At 39.6% G+C, this 16,229-nt stretch overlaps 1 protein-coding gene across 2 annotated transcripts in view; it reads right to left on the bottom strand.

Annotated features, from left to right (window-relative positions):
• AGMO (alkylglycerol monooxygenase) overlaps positions 1 to 16,229 on the bottom strand; it is a 153,307-nt gene that overhangs the window by 6,660 nt on the left and 130,418 nt on the right. For both annotated transcript variants that reach the window (XM_024209056.2, XM_029910990.1), the window contains exons 6-11: positions 13,882 to 13,948; positions 12,184 to 12,249; positions 12,012 to 12,091; positions 10,702 to 10,836; positions 10,090 to 10,206; positions 44 to 126 (exon numbers count right to left, since the gene is read on the bottom strand). In XM_024209056.2, coding sequence (XP_024064824.1) covers positions 44 to 126; positions 10,090 to 10,206; positions 10,702 to 10,836; positions 12,012 to 12,091; positions 12,184 to 12,249; positions 13,882 to 13,948 — 548 coding nt within the window. The remainder of the gene's footprint in view (positions 1 to 43; positions 127 to 10,089; positions 10,207 to 10,701; positions 10,837 to 12,011; positions 12,092 to 12,183; positions 12,250 to 13,881; positions 13,949 to 16,229) is intronic.

Raw genomic sequence — 16,229 nt, 5'->3', positions numbered from 1 at the left:
CAGCCAGGAAACAAGAAAAGGAAGAAAATGTTTCATGTCTTGCCTTTGCTCCAAAAGGAATCCAATGGAGGTCAATGTCAGGATAATGTAGCCAATCCTCAGGAGAAGAGTTACCTGTGATAATGTCTGTTAAAACAACAAAGAGGCAAATTACTCATTTAGGGTAACTCTCTGAAGGGATATTGGGTTCTAAACATGACACTGGAGCAGCCTGAACTTTCACTCTCAATTATACATTAGTGTTTCCTTTTAAAGTAGTTTGATATTTTGAACTTTAAAAAAACCCGTGCCAGATTCTCCAACCCACTCCCTAAATGTTCTTATTTTTGCTTCTTGGAAGCTACAAGAATCAGATTTTTCCCAAAATAATTCTTATCATAGGATTAATCTTCAAAATATTTTTTTAAAATTTTCATTACTGTTTCCCCCCTGAAATTATTTGAACCCTTCATACTGGTACCCAAAAGCAAACAGCTATTTTTTCTAAATATTTTTCTAAATATTTTTTCTAAGCCCAGCCTGCTCTTTTTCCTGTTCATAATGTCATTGCAGCTTTGCAATGGTTCCCCAGAGGGTACAGGCAGTTGAAAACAATATTGCTTAAAAAAAATGAAGACGGTTAGTAACCGTTTTTTCTTCTTCAAGTGTTTGCTCATGTCCATTCCATGCTAGGTGACTCACAAGCAGTACCGCTGGAGGTGGGCTCGGAGCTCATGCACATGCTGACTGCAACACTGTTTTTCCATATCGTCACAGGCCTGTTGGGTGATGGCGTAGTGAGAAGTGAAGGTATGAACCAGTTTGCAGCTCAGGTGGATTGGTACCTGCATGAGGAACACTGCTGATGAAGCCTGGACTCTTGTGGAATGAGCGGTCATGATGGCCAGAGGCGGAACCTTCACCTGCTTGTAGCAAGCTTGGATACAGGCGGTTATCCAGAAAGAGATTTTTTTCAGATCTCTCATCCTTTCTGCTACTGCTACAAAGAGTTGCGTTGAGCTGCCGAAGGGCTTAATTCTCTCAATCTAAAAGGCCTGGGCCCGCCTAAAATCCAACATATGATGCTGATGTTTTTCAGTGGTCTTGTGAGGTTTTGGAAAGAAGACAGACAGAAAAATGTCCTGATTGTTATGGAATTGTGATATCACCTTTGGTAGGAAGGCCAGATGGGGGCACAGCTGGACCTTATACTGGAAGAACACTGTATAAGGGGGTTCTGATGTCAGGGCTTTGATCTTTGAGACCCTTCTGGCTGAGGTGATTGCCACAATAAAGGTGGCCTTCCAAGAGAGAAGTAGTAGGGAGCATGATGCTAACAGCTTGAAGGGAGGCCTCATGAGCCTTGACAGGACCAGGTTTAAGTCCCATGTCAAGATTGGTTTGTGAACCTGAGGGTAGAGTCTTTCCAGCACCTTGAGAAACCTGACCATCATCTCATGAGAGAACACTGATCTGCCATTCACTGGAGGGTGGAAGACTGAACTGGCTGCCAAGTGAACCTTAATAGACAAGAGAGACGGACCTGGATGCTTTAGGTTGAGCAGATAGTTCAAGATAGACTTCAGAGAAGATCGGGATGGAGATAGATTCCATTCAGCGGCCCCAAAAGTGAAACGTTTCCACTTGACCTAGTCGAAGATTTTATACTACCTAGCAAGACCTGTCGAACTTGATCAGAGCAGGCCTGCTCTTCAGGGGTCTGCCATGCAGCAACCATGCAGTCAAGTGCAGGGAGGTGAGGTTTGGGTGAAGCAACCAGCCATGGTCTTATTAATTCAAGTCCGGTTGGAGCGGGAGTGCAAGTGGAGCTGCCACCGAGAGGTCCAGAAACACACCAAACCAATGCTATCAGGATAACCCTCGCCTTGTTCCATTTGATTTTAGGAGGACCTTGTAAACCAAGGGGATAGGTGGGAAGATGTACAGCAGGTGGTCTGTCCATAAGACCAGGAAGGCATCGGAGAGGGAACCCATGCTGTGCCTGAGCAATGAACAGAACTGATAGCATTTCCTGTTCTGTGTGGTGGTGAACAGGTCCACCTGGGGAGGCCCCCACTTCTGGAAGATGACACTGACGACCTCCGGGTGAAGGGACCACTCATGGTGAGAGGGAAAGGATTTGCTTAGGCAATCCACCAGTGTGTTTCAGGCTCACAGGAAATGTGACATCTGGAGGTGAATGGCATGTTTCATGCAAAAGTCCCACAGCCAGAGGGCCTCCTAGCACAGGGCTGAAGATCGAGCCTGTCATAACTATAAAGGGAAGGGTAACAGCTCTCCTGTGTACAGAGACTCCAAATCCTTTTACCTGTAAAGGGTTAAGAAGCTCAGGTAACCTGGCTAACACCTGACCCAAAGGACCAATAAGGGGACAAGATACTTTCAAATCTTGGGGGGGGGGAAAGGCTTTTGTTTTGTGCCCTTTGTTTAAGGGGTTGTTCGCTCTTGGGACTGAGAGGGACCAGACATCAATCCAGGTTCTCCCCATCTTTCTAAACAAGTCTCTTATATTTCAAACTTGTAAGTAAAAAAGCCAGGCAAGGTGTCTTAGTTTTACTTGTTTTCTCAACTTGTAAATGTACCTTTTACCAGAGTGTTTATCTTTGTTTGCTGTACTTTGAACCTAAGACAGAGGGGGGTCCTCTGAGCTCTTTAAGTTTGATTACCCTGTAAAGTTATTTTCCATACTGATTTTACAGAGATGATTTTTACCTTTTTCTTTAATTAAAAGCCTTCTTTTTAAGAACCAGATTGATTTCTCCTTGTTTTAAGATCCAAGGGGGTTTGGATCTATATTCAAGGAAGGAGGGGGGAAGGGTCAATTTCTCCTTGTTTAAGATCCAAGGAGTTTGGATCTGTATTCACCAGGGAATTGGTAAGAGGTTTCTCAAGGCTTCCCAGGGAGGGGATCCAGTGGGAATGGTGGCAGCGGGACCAGAGCTAAGCTGGTAGTTAAGCTTAGAAGTTTTCATGCAGGCCCCTACATTTGTACCCTAAAGTTCAAAGTGGGGATACAGCCTTGACAGAGCCCCTACCTGCTTATTGATGTAAAACATTGATGCAGCATTGTCCATCAAGACCTGCACCACTTTGCCTGAGATCTGGGGAAGGAACATCTAGCAAGCCAAGCGTACTGCCCTCAGTTCCCTGATGCTTATATAGAGGGAGAGTTCTTCTTGGGACCACAGGCCCTGAGATTGCCGAGGTGGGCTCCCCATCCCAGGTCTGACACATCCAAGACTAGGGTTACTGATGGTTGAGGGGCAGCAAACAGTACCCCCTCTATTACGGATCCTGGGTCTCTCCACCAGGTCAGCGAAGCAAGGACTAGAGGCAGGATCATAAGTATTGAGTCCAGGTAATGTCTGCTTGGGGAGTAGACTGACGCCAGCCACATCTGTAGGAGTCTGAGGCATAGCCTTGCATACTGCACCATGTAGGTACATACTCCCACATGACCCAATAGTTTGACGCAGACCCGAGCAGTCATTATTGGGTGGATCATGACCTTGGAAATCAGGTCCAACATAGCTCAGAATCAGGCCGCTGCCATAAAAAAGAATGGCCTTCAGCTGAATATCTCTATCCGTTCTCATGCAGGGTTTGAAGTCCCTGCAGATCTGGCACTTCTCTTTAATGCAGGCTCCTCCAGACACTTTAGACAGCTAGTGTGCAGGTCACTAACTGGCATCTGCTTGCCGCACAAGGCACATGGTTGAAGTCCGGGGAAAGGGGCATGCCCTGCCCCAGGGGCAAAAAGTCCCTTGATGACAGGGACAGTAACACTACAATATATAGTAACTCTAACTAAGAACTTTAACACTAACTACAATAACTATACAAATATGAACAAAGAAAGTCCAAACCACTGGGAAAGAAGACTTTCTACAGCAAGAGGCGTTGTTCCAGCAACTGTCACAGGCGGTAAGAAGGAACCGAGAGGGCATGGGGCTGGCGGTGCCCTTTATACTGGCACATATGTGTGTGACTCCAGTGGGCGCTAGAGCCGGCCCAATAGATACCACCGAAGGAAAAATCTCTGAGAACTGTGCATGCAGTGCACACACACCAAGCATGGAGTGGACATGAGCAAGCACTCGAAGAAGAATAGAATTGTTAGCACACTGAGAATCAAGAGTCAATATATTTGTGTGTTTACTTTTCCTTTCTGATGTATAAAGATGTATAAACTTTTGCTTCCCCAAAAGAAAAAAAAAATAAGTTTCACCCTGTTTATGGATTTGAAATGTCAGGAATACCATACAAGGGTTTCCACATGAGAGCTGGTTGATTTTTCTTTAATTGCAATTCACAGGGCTCAAAATGGAGGCATTTTTTCAAATTTTTTGTGACTTCTTTATCAAAATTATTATCAACATTGTTTGTTTACCAATACATAGTTTTCAATAGGCAAAGGGAAAATATTTTGAAAAAAAATGAAAAATTTAAAGATGCTAACGGTTTCCATGAAACCACTTTTCACTTGAAAAATTCTGACTAGCTTTAGTCCTCACTTGCCTCTGTTTGATGGACCTGACATGAGATAGAGAGGACCTAAATAAAGGTGTCACCCAAACTTGAAAACTAAACTGCAGATTTTGCTCCCCACCACTGGGGAAGGAGAAAATACTGAAATTCAGATGGCATCCTGTGAAGATTTATACACATGCATAATCTCACTCATGCGAATAGTCTCCTACAGTGTGTGTGTAAATCTTTGCAGGATTGGGACTCAGTCATCCAAGAATTATCCTTCTGTTCTCCCTAATCTCAGTTTGCAAAGGGAAAATTAAATGCAACCAGTGTGACTGTTAGGTTCCAGCAAAGAGAAGGGAGTATAGATATATTTCTAATGTAAAAACATAAAAGCAAGAAAAAGAACAGAGGCAGTCTTTATATAGACTCAAAGGTAACTAAGCTTTTAGCAGCTGGATTACAATGATATGCAGTTCACATATATAAAGCCCTTGCTCATAAACAATAAGAAAGCAGGGGAAAAATAGGTGCAAACTGTCTACTTCACAGTTTCTGCTTCTTGGACCACTTTTTATTTCTTCTCAGCAACTCTGTCAATTGGGAAGTATAATTTGTAGTGGCATCTGTATCCTTTGTCAAACCTGATGCAGGTACTATGCTTGACAGAAGGAGAGCCTGTAGATCACCATTATTTACAAGTCAAACCTATTCTGACCCTCTTATGCTATGTAGACACGCTGAAAGGAAGAATATATACTGATCACTTGTCTCCCAGGGTACGTCTACACTACCTGCCGAATCGGCGGGTAGGGATCTATCTATCGGGGATCGATTTATCGCGTGTAGTGTAGTTGCGATAAAACGATCCCCGATCACTCTCCCGTCGACTGCTGAACTCCAGCTCGGCAAAAGGCGGAAGCAAAGTCGACGGGGGAGCCGTGGCCGTATATCCCGTGCTGTGAGGACGCGAAGTAAGTAATTCTAAGTCGATCTAAGATACATCGACTTCAGCTACGCTATTCTCGTAGCTGAAATTGCTTATCTTAGATCATTCCCCCCCCCCCCAGTGTAGACCAGGCCCCACTCTCAAAGCGCTCTACTTTCTGAAATGGTGAAGGGTGAATAGGGTGACCAGATGTCCCGATTTTATAGGGACAGTCCTGATTTTGGGGTCTTTTTCTTATATAGGCCCCTATTACCCCCCATCCCCATCCAGATTTTTCACACTTGCTGTCTGGTCACCCTAAGGGTGAACCATGTGACTTTTTTGGCAGGTACAGGTGCAGTATGTGTAAGTTAAGTGCAGTATGTCACAGTAGATGGGGAAAGTGCCACATTCAAGCCATTTCGCATAGCAAAAATGAGTTCCCACATTTGTAGGCTGTTACTGTGGGCTGTCTTTTAAACTTACAATAAACCAAAGTAATCTGCATCCAAATGTAGTGTAATATAATAACAGATTTATTCTAATATATTGTGGTAACAGGAAACGCTGAAAACATCAGCCCATAGTGTAAATGTGTTTATTATTTAACTACTATAACTTTCTTTTTACAGTTCTAACACTGTAGTTACTCCCTAGCATGGTTCCTCAATTTACATTTCAAACTTGTTTCATGGTATCACCCCATAAAGTGGACTCTGGCAGCTGAGCATCAGTTTCCTAAATGTTAATCTATCAAGATCAACAAAAAAGTCAGTAGATTATTTCATTAAACCAAGCACTATATATTAAATGTGTGCATTGCAAGTTGCAGTGAGAAAGGAATGTGCCTTTTACATCTTAGCATTACTACTAGCATCCTCTTTCCACTCCAAAAATTATATGTATGCATAGCTAGATAAAATAAATGAGTATTTATATACTACAGTATTTGAATAAACAGAGAAGCCCGTGAGACCACAGCAGGGTCCCCAATTACAAGTCAGCCACAACTTTTGCAATGTGGTTATTGGCTGCAATCAAACAGAAAAAAATATTTCTGTTGGATTTTGATTTCATTGCAAGCTTTCAAAATGTCACAAAGTTTAAGAAAAGGAGTTATGGAATTTGGGGAAGAAATTTACACTGCTTCCTAATCAACAGACTATTTTTTAGTAAAGAAGAAATAATTTACTCAAACCAAGTAAATACACCATTCAAAATGAATGTGTATTTAGATAAGAGTCAGTTTCCAAATTTACTTTTCGTTTCAAGGGATTTTAGATTATTTTATTTTTGTGAAGTGTCCCACAAAAGTATTTCTCATCCTGGCATATTGCAGAGCTTCAGCCCCTATGAAAGGTGCTGACACCTTTCAGAATTTACCAAACGCTAACAATCTGTACCACATTTTATGTTTCCTCATCTAGCAGCACTAATGCAGAATTCAGTTTTGGTGTTAAGGATGTAGCTTTGTTAAGTTTCTCTATTTAGAGGCTTTTATCTGATCCCCTTAAAACTTCAGTGAGTGCTTAAAAATACAGGACGATGTACACCACCCAATGATGTCCTGTTGCATTAGATTATGATTGTGTTCTCAGCCTTTGAGAGACATGTTTTTATCTTATCTTTTCTCTTGGTCTCATCAAAACTGCTCATGTACTAACAATCTAACAAAAGTACGCATATTAACATGTGCTATAGTATCAATCAGCAATAAGACACTCCAGAAAGTGTTGATTAAAATACACTTTGAGTGATTTTTGTAGTAGATGCAGTTATGAAACTGATGACTTTTGTTTTTAATGTACTGCGGTTTTACATTTCCAGCATTTTCTCTGGGACTGATCCAAAGCCCATTGCCTTCAGTGAACTTTCGCTCAGACCTTGGTGTGCAGAGCTCAGCAGTAACTTTTATTCTCAGAATGTTGTGCAGACTGTTATGGAGAAAAGAAAGACAATGTGCTCTCTCTTGCAGAAAATTTATAATTTGTTCTTTCTTGTTTTGCTGTTTTCTTAAGTTAAATTAAAGGTCATTCTTACTGAAGGTATATGGCTGCTCTTTGTGTATGGAAAAACTTAACACTTTTAAAGGACATGAAACCAAAGACTGAGTGACTCTAATCACATGAGGAATGTAATAACTGTGTGCTGCTCGAGTGTCTTATTGCTATTATGAAATGGAACTTATTCCCCCCAAATTAGGAAAACAGTTAGCTCTTTCCATTTATGGAGCTATGCCATGGTTATGGCATAATTTGTAGCCAAGCAGAAAGTTCCAGTTTTGTCTACAACCATGTACAGGAAAACTGATACTAAATGAAGAATTTGCCAAGTTACGTTATTCATATATGTGCTCTCTTCTTGGGACAGTTTCCCCTCTGTATTTTTAAAAAGATCCAGGAACTTGGTCTTCTGTCCAGCACTGCTTTCTTCAACTTCTTTGGCATTTATTTTCTGAAGTATGGGCACTTCTCTTCCTGTTTTCTCTATTACCCCATTACCTCATGTTTTATGCAGGTCATTTTCTGCTCATTTTGCAACTTTAAATTTACAACAGTGAACCTTCAGGATGGTTCATTTGTGAAATTGGAGAATTTGAAAGAATAATGTTAAAGGGCTTAGGGTTTTATTTAAACTTCCTTTAATCCTTTGACAGCACTTCTTAAACAGCTGCAGTTGTAAATGATAGTACAAAAAATAGCTGGGGCCACATATTCCCCCATCCTGAGGGGAAAAACAAAACAAAACCAGGGCGAAATTCATGTGCAATACACTATAGCTCTTGCTGCTGCAAAGACCCACTGTATGCACACCTAGGTCAATCAGATTTACTGGTGGCAGGGGACATGGCCTGAAAACCATTCATAGCCTGGAGATCCACAATACATGACACTAGAAACTGATCTCTCTCTCATATGCACTGTAGCTCTAGCCCATGCCCTCAGAAATTGCACCACAGCCGTGCACCGTATTACCTTTGGATCCCCAAACCATGGAGACACACGTGACCTGGTGAGGTCACAGGGTATGCAGAATAAGTTGATATTAGTTCAAGCAGAGTTAACTTTTTTCACTTAAATTATGCAGGGATGCTGTGTAAAATAGTTGTTCTTTAACTCCTCTCCCACCAGAATGGCACAATCTCTATTTTGTGTGCTATTCAGACTTTACCTATTTGGTACTGAATGGTTTTGGGAGGCTATATGGTGCCATGGGATCATACCTTATAGCTTGCCACCATGCAGGCCCCAACTCATTGTTGCAGTTTCAGACCATCTTCCTGCCCTACATGTCATGGACTGGAGAAGGAGCATTCGAACCAGAGAACCAACACAAATATTTTGACCAAGATTTTTTGAAAGTGACTACTGATTTTGGAAGCCTACATTTTTGAGTGCCCAATTTCAGACATTTCAATAAGGACTGATCTTTAGAAAGTGCCCAGCACTTATCCTCTAAAAAATCAGGCCTCTAAGTTTTTACCATTGGGCAACCAGAAACTCAAGCACCCAAATTCATTTTTGAAAATGTTGATATTAATTCTTTTATCTGTAATTCCAATAAGTTGGCTTCGTTCTACCTTTTTACTTGAATTATCCTAAACTTTATGCATTTATAGAACTATGTAACAATGCTAAAATCTGAAGAGCAGGCTGATAAATATCTGAATTAAAGGGGGAAAAAAGAAGATTCTTGGTATTGGGAAAAAACCTTAATCCCTAATTTGTTTGTGAAGGGGAAAAATATCGTTCATATTATAGAGTTGTGATAAACTCACGACAGACAGCTGTAAGGGCGGGGTAGAAAACAGTCCCAGAAGGTTAAAGGCCCTCTTCCCTATCAACTGGGGAGGGATGGCTACAGGTCAATCAGGTTCAGCTGAGATGGGGTTACCAGAGATCAATTAGGATCAGCTGAGAGAGAGTTACCTGAGGTCAATTAGGATCAGCTGATTCCAACTAAGGGCTTCCTGAGACCTTTTTAAACCCTCCCTCGGGGGGGTGGGGGGGGAGTCAAGCTGCCAGTAGGCGAGGAGCAGCAAAACAGCAAGCCTCACCAGGAGGGGGAGCTACATTCCCTCCCATAAGGGAGAAAAACAAGCCTAAAAAACTGGTTGAGATAAGGACGGACTGCCCCTGTGCAGCCAAGAGGGACTGTTTTACCCCAAGCCCGTCTTGCCAAGGCTAAAAACAGCTGAGGCTGGTGAGCCCGAGAAGGTGCCTTGCCATAAAGTATATTTTAATTTCATCATCATAGACACATTTCTTAGGCATGATTCCAATCTGTGTTGCACTGGTTTTAAACTGGTACAATTCTATTAACTTTAAAAATAATATATGAAGATATATCCATCTCATAGAACTGGAAGGGACCCTGAAAGGTCATTGAGTCCAGCCCCCCCACCTTCACTTGCAGGACCAAGTACTGATTTTTGCCCCATATCCCTAAGTGGCCCCCTCAAGAATTGAACTCACAACCTTGGGTTTAGCAGGCCAATGCTCAAACCACTGAGCTATCCCTCCCCCTTCAGTAGACTTACCACGACTATAGCAACATAAGTGAGAATAGAATCAAGCCCTTACAGAATCTGTTTTATTACTTCAATTTTAACATTAAAAACATCTCACACAAGATATTTTTTTGCTAACATCAAACACTTCATTTCACTAAAAGTGTGAATTACTTACAGCCTGGGTCTCAAACAAGTCCACATAAAAGCCCAGCATCAAGGCAAAATGTACTACTGCATAGACAGAAAGATATATTGGCAATTTGGGATTGAATGGAACCTCTTTTCCAGTGATCTACATGCATCAAAACAGATAATAGTCTTCGTTAGTAATCTATTTCATCATGTTATCCTTTCGTACCTATGTTAATTGCAAATACCAAGTGATTAAGGGTCATATTTAATGGCACATAACTAGTCACTTAGGAATGTGGGGAAGAAAGGTAGAAGAGTGCTGTTATCAAAATATATACATAATCTACTATGAGAAATAGATTAAAATAAAGGTTTTTTTAAGTGCTACTTTATGCAAAACATTTGAAAATCTCTCTCAAATGAATGATGAAAAGATCTTTGAAATATAAAAGTCTATATGTGTCTACTCTTTTACTCAAATATAAAGGGAAAACACAGCTAAAACTTCCATTTCATTAAGTCTCTGTTTCATTTCCCTCTTCTTTAATACTGCTAATTTAAGATGGTACAAGTAGAGTTTTTAACCTTGATCCAATAGCACTAATAGGGCAAGTAAATTATATGCAACTGAAAGCCTGCTATATATTCAATTTACCACTGGGATTTCCTCAGGAAGGCCGAGTCTAGGTTTTCCTGGTCCCCAACCTGGGCCTTTGAATATTACAGAGAGTTTATTACTAAATCCAGGTGTGGCCCAAAATGTGCTCCATATATAAGCCAAGTGACATAACTGTGAAGACATAAGTAATTGTCCATATTTATTATTAAAAATAGCAATTTAGCAAAACATTTACTTTACCCTGCTTTACCAAGGGACTGATATTCAGAGGTTCTGAGAACTCAAAATTCCAGTGAAAATGCAGAAATGTTTCACTAACAGTTCTGAATGGAACCTTCTACGTGTAACTATTTCTAGGTCTAAATGCCACTCAGAAATCCCCATGTTTCACATCAAATATCAGACTAATTTATTGGTAGAACACACTTTTCTGGGCCAGTACATGGGTTTAAGTTCCACAGCAGGACCCAGGCTCAGGGATCAGACTGCCATACAGTCATAAGGGGAACTGCAGTGTTAGAGACACTGGACCAGATTCTGTTCTGATTCTCATCCTGTGCATCCCCGTTATCTTTGAAATGAGATTTGAAACAAGTGGAAGGTAAACAATCTTTTGGGTTTTGTGAAAAGAGGCAAGGTTAATTGTCACCCCTTAGCCAACAATCTTCCTCAATTAAACAGATTCCAATGTTCAAACTGTATCTCAGCTTTTATTGAGCGCATGTTGGCTGCTGCATTTACTGCCAACAGTAACATTAATTAATTGTTTAATAAATCATTCTGGGATACCCTGAATGTCAAAGGTAATAAATAGATGTGTTAAAAACAAATTATATAAGACATCAGACTGGGGAATTGCTTCTAAAAGAGCAATATTTAGAGCAGATATATGTAACAAATAAAATACACTTTGTATCTCTACCACCTGCTCATAAAGAATGTTATCCTAACTTAGCAAGGCAAAAGACTAATCATTACATGAACATAACTCATCCCTTTTGTAAATCCACTGATTTCAGTGGTGTCACAACATGAATAATTTTCACCCATTGCATTTTCACCACCAGTGTGCACAGCTGAACCCTTCATCCTTATGAGAACACTGAAATATACTACAGCGAGAAATGATAAGATAATAATTGAGATTTGCATAAATATTTTATATGTGGTTTATATGAAATGGTTTAAACCATTGACATGTGCCAGAGTTACAGTAAACACTTCAAATAATTACAAAACAATCTATAGTACAGTATAGTTTGCCTCCAGTCTCTCAAAAATGTACATTTCTTTTGAATATAAGTTCATGCTAAAATATATAAGTTCAATAAGAAAAAATACATTACCTGGACCTTGAAAGGTTCAAATGTATTTATTGGGTGTGTTAGGCCATATATAACTTTATCATCTTCTGCCACAAATGTTCCTGGAAGGAGGAAAAATAATCAAGCTTAAGAGCATAAAACTTCCTATTTGCAACATTAATTAACATTAGCAACAGCAATTTATTTCACTTACCAAAAATTCTGTCCCAAATAATGAGGGTACCACCATAATTTTTGTCAATGCAGTAAGGATTTCTGCCTATAAAAAAAAATATTCAGTGCAATTATGAAAAATCTGTGAATTCTACAAACTTCAACTGAAGTAGTGAATCTCTATTGTAAGTCTGATTTTCTTACCTACTAACCGAGATAGGAGGTGGCTAACCTTCCACTGTTAACCAGCTATAACTTTTCTTATGCCTTACATCTGACTACTAAAATATAGCTCAGGGTAAAAACATATTCATCATTATTGCAACTTACCTGAAGTCAATGGAATTACGCCTGGGGTGGATTTACCCCAACATGTATGTACATACAAAAGTTAAAAAACAAACAAACAAACAAACAGAAAAATCACCAAAAATGATCCACATTGTAGCTAACAAGATATATGCCAAATATACACAAAATATGTACAATGATCTCATGAATGACTTCCTGTTGCCTCCTGTACACCTCCTATTTTATAGGCCTGATCTCGCCCCCCACTTAAATCATGAGGAGCTCTGCTAATGACTTAATTGTGAGCAGGATCAATCTCTCTATCTAGTACAGGGCTCCACGTCTTTAAGTTTTCTGCATGTGCAAGTAGTTCCATTAAAGTCAATGAGCTAAATTCTGCCCTCAATTACCCTAACTGGATTACTCTGGTGAAGTCAATGGAGTTAAACCTGTGCATCACTTGTGTAAACCTGATTAGACTCAGGGCGGATAGGCTCACTCTGGATTTATGGCAGTGAAAATGAGACCACAATTTGGACTGTCAATACTTATGCAAATTTGCAGGATTGGACACTTACAGAACCCACCCTTTTAAATATCTGTACAGTGCCATAAACACTTAACACATAGCTATAATAAATAGCTACAACATCCGCTGTACATTTAGCTATATTTGAGCGTGGTTCAAATTAGTATATTAAGTTTCTCCATCTCCCTGTTATTGTTCTACTTATTATCTCTGCTCTTTACAAGATACTCAGTGAATGAGCCTTGCAAGTTGCCCAGTGGATGAGCCAGGGGCACCTCTGGAGCCCCGCCTTATTCACTGCACATTTCCCAACACTCTTTACTATGCCATTAAATTAACCAATCACATATGTACACTACAGCCTACCCTTACTCTGAATATTGCTGAAAATTATGAAAAAAGTAATATCAGTTGTATTGCACATGTGCAAAATGGGCTTTTCAATAATGCAGTAGAATGAAAACTGGAACAGCCAAATGCAGTTCTTCTAAAACAGGGCCAATTCTATGCTGATATTGAGTGTTTGACTTTAAGGTGCAAGAACAGTTGAAAATGGGTTACCATATTTATTTATTTTTAACAATGGAGAGAGAAGGATTTGCTATTCCCATCACACTTCTCATATTCACAAATGCTGAATTGTTTTGCACAAACTGTCCACAGTAATTCACATTTGGACAGAAACCAATCTGAAAAATGTCAGTCTGACACGTAAATGTTTTGAAGTTATAACTCACTGATAAAAGGTTTTAATAAAAGTCCTTATGAAACTTTAGAGTGATTATTACTGTTCTCCCTATAATGTTTTTTTTAAAAACACCAGTCACATTTCCTCCTTTCTGTACATTTTAAATATAATATAAATAATGACAGTTAGAAAACAAACAATGGAAAATCAGACAACCTGGTATTGCTTACCATGGTGAACTCTGTGGTGACTGGGAGTATTAAGAATCAGCTCCAGAGGTCCAAGGGTGTTAACTACCTTTAAACAAAATTATCTTGTAAATAAATTGGCATGGACCGTGTAAAATCAAGCAAAAAGAGGAGGAAACATTGGCAGAGGGGAGACACATAAGGAAGCTAATTTTCCCTTACAAAGAGAACTGCATCTGGGAAGGTTTTTCCATAAAGGAACACTGTACAAGTTAACATAACTTACTAAAACTGTTATATTCTATTGTCAGCTACAACATAATAGGAATTTTTATGAAACTTGTGTATAGTAAAAGCACCATAATGCAAACTACAATTGGGATTGTTTTCTATGCTTAATCATTTAATATATAAAATAAATTGCTGGCCTATTTAAATTTTATTACATTGCTCATAATTCCATAGGGCTCTATTCATACATTTGCTACCTGTTCATGTAGCCTTTGTCACCAGAGCCCCTCAGAGACTAAACGTAATTCTAGTCTAGGCTGCAAAATCACCTCCATTAGAGCCCTTTCCAGAAACGCTCACTCCCGTAAGTAAACCTACTCATCGTCTGAGGAGAATGTATCAATCTTCAGAGCACATTCCAAAATAATACCTGTTTTCCATGACTGATCATTTGACATTGTGATTACTCACCATTAGCAAAAAAAAAAAAAAACCCCACCAAGTAAAGCTTCCTAGAACCTAGGAAATGTGAAGAGCAGAATCTGTCATGTCATCCTTTATGGATGTTTTCTGTGTGAACCTAATTACTGTATTTCATGCTTAAACACTACAACAATCGGTGCTCTGTAATATCTTCATAATGATGGAGATGATAGAATCCAGATAAGATAGGGAGGCAGGCAGTCATTGCCCATGAGAGTAGATACCCTCATTTCAATGGGTCTAACTGGGTAAGGTTTGCATATAAAGGTTACAGGATCAGCCCCTTAAACTTGAAGGGCACCCCAATTCTGCTTACAGCCACTGCACCTGTGTAACTGAAGATACAATTCTGCTCAAAATGCATCAACTGAAGCTTTTGCGGACAGATTTCATCCTCCATCAGGAGAATGTCCACATGGGAAGAAGAGAATCATTTTATACTTATTTGTCTCTCCCTGGCTGAATATGTGGTGTAAAAATAAACACCAACAAAAACTGCTGTTGGCCAATGAATAGATTGGGTGTGGTATACAGCCAAAATTAAAGCAGTGTGGAAATTGGCAAATTGGTTCAGGTGAAGAACACTCTAACTTTACTGTTTTTTATCTGTCACAGCCTCCCCCTCCCCGCTCCCCAGAGTTGTGAGGGGAAGTTCTGCATATGAAGGCTGGAATACTAAAGAGTTTTTTATTATTTTATATTCACAAGCCAAGGACAATATAAGCAGGCACATTTGAATTTCCAAATGCTGTCTCCAAATAATTTCAAGCCTGAAAAGACCACCTAAGGGTGAGAAACAATTAATCATTCAGGCTAGCTCTGTTTCCATCCTCTCTCAAGCAGCAAATCCCACTGTTTCAAACTATGTGAGATCTGATCACTAAATTAATATAATCTGAGTCAAAGAACTAGCTTGCGCTTCAGTCCAACACCTGAAAGATAAGTAATTTATCTTCTAGACCACACCTAACTATGACCCACTTAGTTTCAATATGATTTTAACTAAATATTTAAATATACATTTTTTTAAGCCAGACTTAGAGTACCGTAGTGGGGAGCACAATGCAAAGGGTTAGTGGTTTCAACTCTCAGTCTACAGGTAGGTTATAACAAGTCATTGACAACGTAGATACCTTCACAGTTTTTAATGTCCAATTGATTAAATCTGTACACAAAAATTGCTAATAAAATTTATCCTCCGAAAGGTTGAACTGTACCTAAGTGTGCTGAAGTAACACTCCATGTCTTCTCCCTCCCAGGGAATCTCAGGAATATGAGTAACATTTTAAATAAATACATTTGACTAATGTTAATGAGAGTATTTTCTTTGGAAAATGCAGTCTCTCATGATAATAACCCTAAGCTGTAGAACAGTCTTTCTTGAGCAGTGACATTTGCAAGTTTGCATTGTTAATGATTAATGCTTTAGAGTACCATTCTTCAATTTATTACTCAACCACACTCACCTCTACTGCAGAGAAACAGTAGTGACACACTGATGAAAATATTCTCTAAGATTGCAATCACAAGTGTTCTATTTTCAACCTGAAAAGCTCTTGAAGATTTGCAGACCCCGACCTAACAAATGCCTGACATGTTGAAAGTAGCAAAACATAAACCCAAGTTTCTGCCAAGATACAATGAAAAATACATTTTCACCTAATATCTAGAAGCAA

Source organism: Terrapene carolina, unplaced genomic scaffold, assembly GCF_002925995.2.
Source record: "Terrapene carolina triunguis isolate 2854851 unplaced genomic scaffold, T_m_triunguis-2.0 Scaffold84, whole genome shotgun sequence".
NCBI classification, from domain to species: Eukaryota; Metazoa; Chordata; order Testudines; family Emydidae; genus Terrapene; species Terrapene triunguis.
The sequence above is the reverse complement of the archived record's forward strand: the minus strand, read 5'-3'. Positions and strand labels throughout refer to the sequence as shown.